General features: G+C 40.6%; 1 protein-coding gene across 1 annotated transcript in view; it reads left to right on the plus strand.

The window, feature by feature from the left end:
* The window catches only part of TGFBR3 (transforming growth factor beta receptor 3), a 210,791-nt gene that overhangs the window by 161,051 nt on the left and 37,520 nt on the right, over positions 1-12,220 (plus strand). Inside the window, exons 8-11 of the mRNA XM_012500557.2 lie at positions 1,367-1,514; positions 7,025-7,214; positions 9,254-9,591; positions 10,020-10,172. Coding sequence (XP_012356011.1) covers positions 1,367-1,514; positions 7,025-7,214; positions 9,254-9,591; positions 10,020-10,172 — 829 coding nt within the window. The remainder of the gene's footprint in view (positions 1-1,366; positions 1,515-7,024; positions 7,215-9,253; positions 9,592-10,019; positions 10,173-12,220) is intronic.

Below are 12,220 nucleotides of genomic sequence, written 5' to 3' on the forward strand. Positions count from 1 at the left end.
CTCCCTTGTGTGCTTGGTGTGTGTGTGTGTGTGTGTGTGTGTGTGTGTGTGTGTGTATGCTGGAGTGACCCTCCATGGTGACATACCAGAGAGCCAGTCGATAGAAGTTGCCGCTCCCTTGTGTGCTTGGTGTGTGTGTGTGTGTGTATGCTGGAGTGACCCTCCATGGTGACATACCAAAGAGCCATTCAATAGAACTTGCCTCTCCCTTGTGCGCTTGTTCTCCCCCTCAGCTGGAAATTCGACCCTCCCTATCAAGAATAATTAGGGAATTAAAAAAAAGAAAAAGGAGAAAAAATAGGTTCTTTTCCCACATTAGCCTGCATTTCACCCTCCTTCCTTTGCGTCTGGACTGGTGACTTAAAAATTTAAATTATATTGTAGAGGGATTTCGAGGTTAAAATTCTAATCAGGGTTTGACTTTAAAAGTGTGTAAGCTACAGATCAGTTTTGGTAAGATTCCACTCTGTCCACTTGAAGAATTTTGTAGAAAGTGAAAAGGGAATGGGAATAGGAGCAGTCTGGTGAATGTGCTTCGACGTCAGGCCTGAGGCTTCATTGGAATATACCATGCATTTTATGCTTTACAAGTGTGTAAAGCTGAGATGGAAAGAAAGACTGTTTCCTTAAATTCAGAATGACAGGGATGTTATTGTTTAGTAAAAAATTCTCTTTTATACGAATTCTTAGAAGTTTGGGTTGTGTTCATCAATTTTCCAGTAATCACTTGGTTGACCATCTGTTTTCTTTATTTTAATAACCTTATATCCAGAAGTTTGGGAAAGTAAATGCAGATACGATCCTGTAGCAATTGTTAATGACTTAAGCAAACCTTATGTAAATCAAGAAATTCTTTAGCCTTTTGTCTCTTATTTTACTCTGAAGTTTCCTAATTTTTTTTTTTTTTACCACCATGCTTCCCTTCTCCCCACACCCCGCCCCCAACTCACCAAACTGCCACCTACTTCAGTTTTGAAGGAATTTGAGCATATAGCCAAATGGGAATCCTGTACATCAAAGGTGTTAAAGGTTGAAAAAGCAACAATACTGCTTCAAAAGTAAACTCTTCTGGTTCGTTCAAGTCCACTTCAAACAGTGGCTGCATTAAGTAACCACCTCTTTTCTATCAAAGAATAGAAAAACTTTAGTGACTAATTATCAGCAAGCATATGTTTCTGTTGTTATGTAAAACAATTTTGTTGTGTGTGCAGTAACAATCTGTTTTGCACATGTCATTGGCCTGGGATCAACTCCAGCTTTTTAATCAACTGGCCAGACACTAGAAACATGAAGACTTGGAAGAGGGGAGATAGTTGCAACTTTCTGGCATGTAGGTCTTAACTTTGCCTTTGTTTTCCATTCACAGTGCTTTCCAGGTGGATATAACAATTGATATAAGACCTTCTCAAGAGGATCTTGAGGTGGTCAAAAATCTCATCCTGATCTTGAAGTGCAAAAAGTCTGTCAACTGGGTGATCAAATCTTTTGATGTTAAGGGAAGCCTGAAAATCATTGTAAGTTGGTGGAGCATGTCTTTTGTTTTGTTTAGATGAATGACAACAATTTAAGCTGTGCTTATATGTGTTATTTTTAAAGTTTCTGCCTCTTTGGACTCTCTAAGCTCTGTCAATTATTTTTCACTTTGCAAAATAGGATGCTCCTATAAAATAGGTACGGTTGTTCAAACATGGCCTCGGATTAAGACAGACCCAGGTCTGAGTCCAGGTAATCCCACTGTGACCTTTGGCAAGTCCCCTAACCTCTCTGAACCCCAGCTCCCTCATTTGTGAAATTCTTGAAATATATTAGTATGCTTTCCACTAATAGTAAGTGTAAAGTAATGAACACAATTAAGCCTTCATATTGAGCATCCCAGAAGGACTTCAGTGTCACAATACCGAATATCAGCTTTTATTTTGGAGTTAGGTACTTAGAGAAAGTATGGACTATTAGGCTGACCCCAGCTCACATCGTTGACTTTTCTTTTTGAGTTAAATACGAAATATTGGCATGTCTTTTTGCTTGCTTCCAACTCCCAAGTGTGAAACACTGATAGAAGAATCACAGTAAGTGTGAAATCAGTGAAATGATGCTGGGCAAGTCTACTCCAGCTTGTTCCCAAGGCCCTCTATTTAATAGAGATGTACGCACAAGGCTTAGCCCATTGGCATGATGGGCAAACAGCAGCTGGTTTCCTCAAAAGTTGAATGTTGAAACTTGGTAAAGTAAATCTTATCTCAAATATGCTTAGGCAATAACTATTTGACTGAATTATATTGAAAGTTAAAGAAAAATCCTCCTCCCTATTTTTTAAGAAGATAATTATCTCTTTAGTATCTCTTTAGTGGGCTCAATTTTTTTTTTTTTTTTTTTTTTTTTTTTGTTGGCCAATTTCTCTTTTAGTACCTGCACTGAATAAGCTGAAGTGGGTTTCATGTTTCCAGTATTTTGGGAGAGGGATGCCCTTGGTTTTGGTATTATTCATTCATTCATGGCACCTTCCGTGTGATACCACAGTGAGCAAAGCCAACAGTTCCCTTGGCAACGTCATGTAAAAGCACTCACCAGAGGCAGCAGGCAAAACCACTAGCACACATATTTTAATTTTAAAGTAATCGTTTCTGGTTCCCGTGGGTTTTTTTTTTTTTTATATAACTTTGCTAGGATCCCAGTGAGCCATCATATGTAATGGTGATACATTAATTTGTTGTCAAGCCCGAAGCCTAGCCATGATCTGAAGTCAGAGATGTTTTGATTGCCTTCTCTGGCATGGCATGAAGGGTGTTGGTGACCTAGGCTGTCTGCTGCTTTTGCTGCCTGGCACACCGGCCAAATGTTTTTAATTTCAGAATAACAAAAACAGGAAAGGGAATCATGCTTTGAAAGGCAAAAACATACGGTACATTTTAATTCCCTGCTGGAGTTCTTGTGTAAATATTCTTTCAGCCTTGACCCTGCGATGGCTCTTTCTCTCCCTGAGTATGTGTGCCTGGTCCATGGCAGTCCTGGAGTTCACTTTGAATGTCCCCATCTCTCATATGAATCAGAAAGGCTAGAAATGAGATTGCTCATCCCAGTGCAAGATCTGTTTATGTTCCTCTCCTTGGCTGTACTCTTGTTCCAGGCCAATTTTGGACAATGCATGACAACATTACTAAACAATTAGGTAATGTTTCATGATGTTCTTTTTTATTCTCCCAACCAGTTTATGCTTTGTGATTTTCTAATTCCCTGTTTCAGATGTGAATTCTGACTGTGCTGTGAGGGAAAGGTACCTGCTCCTACAAAAGTTTAAATTACTGTTTAGAAAGGGGGCAATGGTTTATAGAAACCTTGTTTCTAGTATTTCCTTTAGAGACAGCATAGTGGAATGGAAAGAATCTTGACTTTGTGCCAGACGGGGCTAGATTTAAATCCCATCTCCAATTACTACTCCTAGTAGATGTTGTGCAGTCTGACTGATGAACACTGAGTCTGTTTGGTCACCTGTGAAATGGATATGATGATAGTACTCACCTTGAGTTTGTGGTTCATTAGCAGCTGAGTTCATTTGTTTGTTCATTTATTTGCCAAGCATTTGTTAAGAGCCTATAGGATATTTCACCTAAAGCACTGGACACAGGGCCTGCACATGTAAGTTCTCAGCTATGTATGTTGCCTCTGTGAGTCTTAGGTTCTCCTTCTCTAACAGGAATGGTAATGCTTATCTCCTTATATTTTGGAAGAGAAATAAGATAATATATGCCTAGCAGAATGCCTGCCATAAAAGGGGGTTCATCTTCCTTCCATAAATAACTCTTTCAGAGTGTCTATAGGAACAATTAGGGCACTTCTCTAAACAAGGTGAAAAGAAAGAAAAATGTCTACTAAGGGAATTGTAAGGAGCCTGATGGAGTAATTTAAAGAAGAGCACCATTAAACTTGGATGTCTTACGCATGTGTGTGTCGGGGTGGGACATGGGCAGAATGTGCCCTCCAGATGACAAAATGGTCAAAAGAGGTGCAAAGAGCCAGGCAGTGGGCAAGAGTGGGAACATTGGAGGTGTCTACATTGCCTTGTCCAGCCCTGGCTCTTTTCTCAGGTCCTGTGTAGACCATGCATAATCACTTTTATGGTAGGAAGAACCTCTAAAACATAAAAGAATAGATGGAGGAAACTTGTTAGAGGTTTCCTCTTATATTATTTCATGTGGCCTCAGGACTTCAGGGTTGATGATGGGCAGCTTGTTCTTAGAGAAGACATTTTTTAAAATATCAGTGGGCATATGCACTATGCTCTCTGGCCATTCCCTTCCCCAGTCCTCCCTCCCCTATACCATCAGTTCAGATGCAAATATGGGGGAGTGTGGGGGCACTTAGACTTAACTCCTCATCTTTCATGAAGATATGGCTGGGAAAGATGGTAGTGGTTTTTGGAGACCCCCCTTGTACACCTGCATTTGGAGTAGCTCCACTAAAGCTGGAAAAAGCCTAGGGACTTCCAGAAGTACAGTGTGAGAATTTGCTCAAAGCTGGGAACCAACTTGTCTGCCATTGTCCCAAGCCTTGCTGCCTTACAAATGTGTAGATAGATGTCGAGTCTTAAGTTCCGAGACAATCAAAATGAGATGTGTTGACAGCTCCTAGATTTAATGTGGAAAGGTGTAAACAGCTCATTCCACATTGGTGCAAAAGGACAGGTGGCAGTTATGATGATAGTGTTCTGGAAATACGATATTCTCTCAGCTGTCCAACAACATGAAAGACTAGGGCAGATGAGGGCAAGCAGTATTATTTAGGCCAATTGTCGTGATTCCAGCCAATCAAAATGACATGTAGCTCTGAAAGGCTGGAAGAAGCTGTACCTAAGAAACTACTGTTGACTAAATGAATAAAAAGTCCTAAGAATAAATCGGATCTTTCATTATCTCATTTTAGCCTCTTTCCTTCCTTCCTTCTTTGTTCCTTTCCTCCCTAGCCCTTCTTTACTCTAAGGAGTTTTTTTTCTGAATTGGAGTAAGAGCTAAAATATTCTGAATCTGTTAAACTGAGTTTACAAATGGCTGCAGAAGTTGGTTAAAGTTCTGTCTGGTTCCTTTGCATATAGTATTTGTGACTGGTGAGTCTGGCAGTCTTTCCACACATAAGCACTTTAGGTAATAGAAAAATATACTGAATGAGATCCTTTAAGCTTTGAGTTGAAATATATGTGGCTTCAGCCAATATCCCACAACCACATAGGCCAAGAGAACTTAGAGCCTGTGAATCTTTTAGGGTTTTACAGTGGGAAAGGATTAATATTTAGTCATGTTAGGGGCAAACAGAATGGGAAACAAATGAGGAATTTAGGAAAAATGCTGCATGCATGCAGGAGAAAATCACTGGGCATGGAAATTAAAGTGATTTTTATACAGCATGAAAATGGTGTAATCTGCATGCTGGAAGGGCTTTCCAGCCCTGTTGGTGCAGTTGTTGAAAATATGGTGCCTTCCCTTTGGGGTCCCCTCTGCAGCATTCAGCTCTCTCACCCTCTGACAAGAGCACTGCCACAGGAGTCAGCAGTTGATGTATAAATTTACCTTCCATGTCCTTGTTGAATAACCTGGTTGAGTAGAGTCCATTTATATCCTTTTCCAAAAATATTTCTATCATTTTTATTTTGTAATTGATTATCTAGTGAAAGCTAGTCTTTTTTTTTTTTTTTTTTTTTTTAAGGCAGGGTCTCCCTCTGTCACCCAGGCTAGAGTGCAGTGGCATGACATAGCTCACTGCAACCTCTAACTCGTGGGCTCAGGTGATCCTCCCACCTCAGCCTCCTGAGTAGCTGGGACTGCAGGCAAATGCCACCATGCCTGGCTAATTTTAAAATTTTTGTAGAGATGGGATCTTCCTGTGTTACCCAAGCTCATCTCAAACTCTTGGGCTCAAGCAGTCCTTCCGCCTCAGCTTCCCCAAATGCTAGGATTATAGGTGTGAGCTGTTGTACCCATCCCTGAAAGCTAATCTTAAGACCTACTTGTATTACTGGATAAAACAGTGGTACTTAAGGGGAGAGTAACCTAAATTAATTAATTAATATTTAGAATAGAAGATATAAGTATATTTGGTTAGTAGAATTGGCAAATAAATACAATTATAGACTTGCTAATTGATCATACATTTTAGATGAAATATAAACATTGGTTGTTTTACCGTGTGGAATTTAATAGTTTATATAGATGGGATAGTCTCCACACTGAAGTACAGTCTTGAGCGTATAATATGATTCAGTCAGTGAGGGACCACATATACGACAGTGGTCTTATCAGATTGTAATACCATATTTTTACTGTACCTTTTCTGTGTTTAGATGCACAAATACCAACCATTGTGTTACTACTGCCTACAGTATTCAGTGCAGTAACATGCTGTGCAGGTTTGTAGCCTAGGAGCAATAGGCTGTACCATATAGCCTAGGTGTGTAGTAGGCTGTACCATGTAGGTTTGTGTAAGTGCACTCTGTGATGCTCACACAATGACTAAATCACCTAATGATGCATTTCTCAGAACACATCTCCATTGTTAAGTGGGTGTAAGTGATTGTGCTATCTTTCATTGAAATCTAGGGGAATAGGAAGTGGAAGCATGGGAATCTGAGGGCAATATAACATGTCTGTCTGTATACTTTGTATGTCATTTTAAGTAAAAATAAGGGAAAGTTTATTATACATATGTACTGTGTGTTAATAATTTAAACATTAGACTAACTGTATAGTTATAGACTAGGTATACTTCGTATGTAACTACTTACAAGTCATTGGATGATTTTTTTTATCAGCATAGGCAATACAAATAGTATGATCAAGCAGCATGCATAGATGTCTTTTAGTCTGCTATTAAAGGTTTCTCACATCATCGTTCTTAGCCCAAGGAAAATAGGGGTCAAAAGAATAAATAATTCCCTCATATACAATATAGAATCTACTTATTTAAGATATTTGATTTTTATTATCTAAAGTACTGTTTAATTTTAGACTCATGAGTGATTTTTTTGCTATATCTTCAGGCTCCTAACAGTATTGGCTTTGGAAAAGAGAGTGAAAGATCTATGACAATGACCAAATCAATAAGAGATGACATTCCTTCAACCCAAGGGAATCTGGTGAAATGGGCTTTGGACAATGGCTATAGTCCAATAACTTCATACACAATGGCTCCTGTGGCTAATAGATTTCATCTTCGGCTTGAAAATAATGGTAAGTTAGAAGTTTTTTAAGTTATGTAAAAAATATCCCCCAAATGAAGCTTTTCCAGTGAGGAACTGTCATTTCAGTTTATACGTTGCTGTTTTTCTCTTGCACATTTCAATAATTTGACTACTTTTTATCAGAAGGCTTAAAATTACCTAGACAGAGATTTTGAGGAAACTGTAATACAGATTTTCAGTGACATAGAGTTGAATGCATATTCAGAGAACTTCGTTATAGGTTATCTTTAGTGTGATTACATTAGGTTCTTCTCTCCGAGACACCTAATGACCACTTATGGCTGAGAATACAGAAGAGTTAAGACTGCAGGAAAGAAGTTCATGGTCAAAGGCTGTATCTTTTAGGAAAATAGTCATGAGGACTCATACTTGGGCGTTCATACCCAGAGGGATGGCAGGAGTTACTACCCCAGCTGAATGGGGTGGAAAGCAGAGGCTCAACAAATTCTTGAGGTTTTCTGGAGTCTTCTAGCTAGCGTGACTTGAAACCCTAGTTTTCTGATCCCTAGACCTGTTCCTAAGCTCATAGTACCGCCACTGAGTGAAATGCCAATAGAATAAAGATTAGGAGTACAGGTTCAAGCCCCAGCTCTACCATTTAGTCACTGTTTGGGGAGAAGTTGCTTCACCTCTGAGCCACAGATTTTTCTTCAGTAATAAGGGGAAAATAATAGGACTGACCTTACAGGGTTGTTGTGAAGGTTTTTGTGAAAGTACAAATTAAAAACCCTACAAAGCTATGACTTATTTTGGACTCTTACAGCTCTAGCGTCCTTTCCAAAGAATACTATTAAAGGAGAGATAATGTCCAACTGTCATCTTCACTTCCAGCTTCCACTGAGATGGATTTGACCTCAAGTATACATCAGTTGGCCTTAGATAGTAGATATAAAGAATACTGGGGAAATTATTATTTTTTTAGTTGTTAGAAATACGACAAAATATTGAGTATTGATTGTATGGAAATACATCTCTCCCTTTGAAGGAATAAATGTGTCTACGCAGCTATTTCTTTTTTTTTTTTTTTTTTTTGAGACGGAGTCTCGCTCTGTTGCCCAGGCCGGAGTGCAATGGCGCAGTCTCGGCTCACTGAAACCTCCACCTCCTGGGTTCACACCATTCTCCTGCCTCAGCCTCCCGAGTAGCTGGGACTACGGGCGCCTGCCACCACGCCTGGCTGATTTTTTGTATTTTTAGTAGAGATGGGGTTTCACCGTGTTAGCCAGGATGGTCTCGATCTCCTGACCTTGTGATCCACCCACCTCAGCCTCCCAAAGTGCTGGGATTACAGGTGTGAGCCACCGCGCCCGGCCACGCAGCTATTTCTTATCTTTCAAGGGAATACGTTCTAAAAGGCCACAGTGCCCAGATACCTGTTAAAATTTAGCTGTCAAAAAGAAGGTGTCGAAGTAATTTTAAGATACCAATATTGTTTCAAGACATCCCTAGAGAAATTATTCAAAAGACTCTCTTGATTCAAGGAAAGTATTTTAGTGGCATTTGAATGGCATAATATTGCCCCATGTAACTTAAATCACAGATTTTTCTAGCTTAGACAACCTTGGAAACTGTCTACTCCATTGGCTGTCAGTCTTAGGTGCACATTGCAGTTACACATGGGGAGCCTAAAACATATTAATGATTGGGTACCACCCCAGAGAGTCTGAGTTTAAATCGTTTGGGGTACAACCTGGGCGCAGGAATATTTTTTAAAGCTCCCAAGTGATTTTCATGTGTAGCCAAAGTTAAGAACCACTGATCATTTCCAACTGCTTAATTTAAAAAATTGGAAAAGCAAATTTGAGGCACAGAGAAGCAAGCCGCTTGCCCAAAGCCACTGAGCTAGTTAGAGAGAACACCAGGAGTAGAATTCAGGCTTCTAGACTTCTAATGACCTGTATACATTGCTTATTAAAAGTCATTTTACACCTGCCCATTCTGTGCTAATTCTTCCTGTTCTGCCTGTAATGATGTTGGTTGTGGCCTGGCATCAAACACTGATGATGTTTTGCCTTCTTCTTTCACCAGCAGAGGAGATGGGAGATGAGGAGGTCCACACTATTCCTCCTGAGCTGCGGATCCTGCTGGACCCTGGTGCCCTGCCTGCCCTGCAGAACCCACCCATCCAGGCAGGGGAAGGCCAAAATGGAGGCCTTCCCTTTCCTTTCCCAGATATTTCCAGGAGAGTCTGGAATGAAGAGGGAGAAGATGGGCTCCCTCGGCCAAAGGACCCTGTCATTCCCAGCATACAACTGTTTCCTGGTCTCAGAGAGCCAGAAGAGGTGCAAGGGAGTGTGGATATTGCCCTGTCTGTCAAATGTGACAATGAGAAGATGATCGTGGCTGTAGAAAAAGATTCTTTTCAGGTCGGTGCAGCTGATTACAGGAGGGAAGAGAGGCTACCTCCTTTCCCATCTGGCCCTAGTCTGCGTCTGTAATTTCTCCCTATCTCTTTCATTTTTGAACTCCGGAGGCTTGATACTGTTTTCTCAGTTGGATGGGCCTACTTCCCCTTGGCTGTGATTCTCACCCGGTTCCTGTTGTTCTCAGTGACGGGGGGTGGGGGTTCCAGATCCTCGTGTGTCAATATTTTGCTATTGAATTTCCAAGGCCAACAGATACTACCCTTGGGCTGTTGAGAGGTGGGCAGCTGGGAAGAGATACGTGGGGAAGGGGCACGATGCAGGCCTCTCATCGCCTGTCCTTGGAAGACCAGGCAATAGTCAATTGTGTCAGTTATACAACAGAACTGCCTGTGGGCCTCCAACCATGTCTTTGGTGGTTGTTGTTTTAGGCCAGTGGCTACTTGGGGATGGACGTCACCCTGTTGGATCCTACCTGCAAGGCCAAGATGAATGGCACACACTTTGTTTTGGAGTCTCCCCTGAATGGCTGCGGTACTCGGCCCCGGTGGTCAGCCCTTGATGGTGTGGTCTACTATAACTCCGTGAGTGTTTTCCAGAACAAAGCTTTGCCCTTTGCCAGAGCCTGGCTGTGTGCTCCCTTCAAATTAGTCTTAACATTTCTCTGAAGATGAAGAGGGTTTTTACCCCAGGCCTGAACAAAGCCAAGTGTCAGTTCTCAACAAAATGGATGTACTTTGACCCTGAACTCTTTGGTTTTATTTGTTTTGTTGGTGATCTTTGGGAATTGGAAGGCCTGTTTTCTCACCCCCCCGTTTCCATCTCCTGATGACAAAGGCTGCACTGTCAAGGTGATTATGACTTCTCTCAGTGGCCAAGCTCTACTGGCCCTTATAAGGATAAAATTTAAGGCCCTGGGCTATATGAATGAGCAGCACCTCTACACAGCTGGGTTAACCAGATGTGTGGTCTCTCTGGCCTCATTTGAGTCTTGTCCAGAAGTAGGAGAACTTCTCCCTCCTTCATGAATAAAAATCCAAAAAGAGAATTTAAAACTCGAAAAGGACCTTTAAGAAATTATTAAGTCTCTCTCCACCTCTAAGAAAGACCATACATTGAAGAAACTCTCCTACTTTTGAAGTTACTTGGAGAAAGATTCCACAGATTTCCCCCAATGATAAACCGTTGCAATAGCTAACCTGCATTTTCCAGAAATCTTTCTTCTCAGTTGGTCAAAATCTTTTCAGATTAAACCCATTCTCTTGGAGACAGAGACTAGGCAGTGAATATTAAAAGAATTTAAAATGTGAAGTTCCAAAAGAACTTTAAAGTGCTGATTTTGCATTTTGGGTTTTACTTTTAATGGTAAAAATAAGGTTCAGAGATCCCCGTGTCCACCTTTGACACAGGGTGGGTTGGGGTGGCGGGGGGGGCGGTGTCTTCTTAGTGCCATATCCAGCTTTGACATGGGTTGGCGAGCTGTGGCTGCTAGTTCGACCCCATCCAGAGAAGAGAGGCTAGCAATCAGGTGCTCTGGTCAGCGTGGTTCCTGTGAGAAGTGACTGTCGCATGAACCCAAGCGTATTGTTCCTCAGAGAATCTTAGATTGTTGGAGCCGCAAAGAACCCTAAGATGAGCTTATTCAGCTTCTTCATTTCACAGGTGAGGAAACTGAACTCCAATAAGTTTAAAAGACTTGCTTTTTTAAACTCCAGGGATGGGCTAATGGCAGAGCCAAGACGACTGAATCCAACTTCCTGACCTCTCGTCCACTAATCTTTCCTAGACACCAGGCCAGGCCCTGCTAATCTCCTTTTATTACTCAAATAATTAATTAACCTTTGACCTCCTGATAATTACAGCATGAATTTTCTTTCAGTTATCCAATGTCTACAGATATAATAAATGTCATATATTACTGAAATACTTGATTATGGCATTTTAAAACTGGGGTCCAAGTTAACACCAACAAGTGGCTACAGTAATATGTCTGTTAAGAAAAAAAAAAAAAAGATGTCAGTTGCTTCAGGAGAGAATGGCATGTAATGATCCCTTAAATTTCCTTTTTTTCTCACATATTTTTCTTTTCTTTATTATGATCTTTGAGTTTAGCAATATCCTAGATGCTTCCTTTAATTGGCGTCAGTACTTTCTTTGGAGGACCTGGTACAGAGAGAAAGGCAGTTTTTTTTTATTTTTTATTTTCTTCCCATCCTACTCCCTTCGGGGACTATTTTAGTTGTTCTCACCAATTGTAATTGTAGTAATTTTCAGACTTACTATATATTTCTATTTTGCATCATGTTCAGAATCCAAGCATGTGAAGCAAGAGAAATAAGGATTTCATTTATGGAGTCATGACCCTTGGGTGAATTTTCTCATCCTATTTAGAAATAATCCAGGAATCATAATTTCAACCTATGTCAAGATAAATTCCTGGAATATATCTGCAGGTGGATAGCGAAAAAGGCGGAAAAAAAACATTCCTGGAATAAAACATATTCTTTTCCACATCCATACACCATAGAGAAAGATTTCTTAGGGAAGAAATGAGCAAAAGTTAGAGGGGTACAAAAGCAGCAATGAAGAGATGTGCTCCATAGTAAACATTAGGTCCTTCGCTGCTGACTCC

This window comes from Nomascus leucogenys, chromosome 12, assembly GCF_006542625.1.
Source record: "Nomascus leucogenys isolate Asia chromosome 12, Asia_NLE_v1, whole genome shotgun sequence".
Taxonomy (NCBI): Eukaryota; Metazoa; Chordata; class Mammalia; order Primates; family Hylobatidae; genus Nomascus; species Nomascus leucogenys.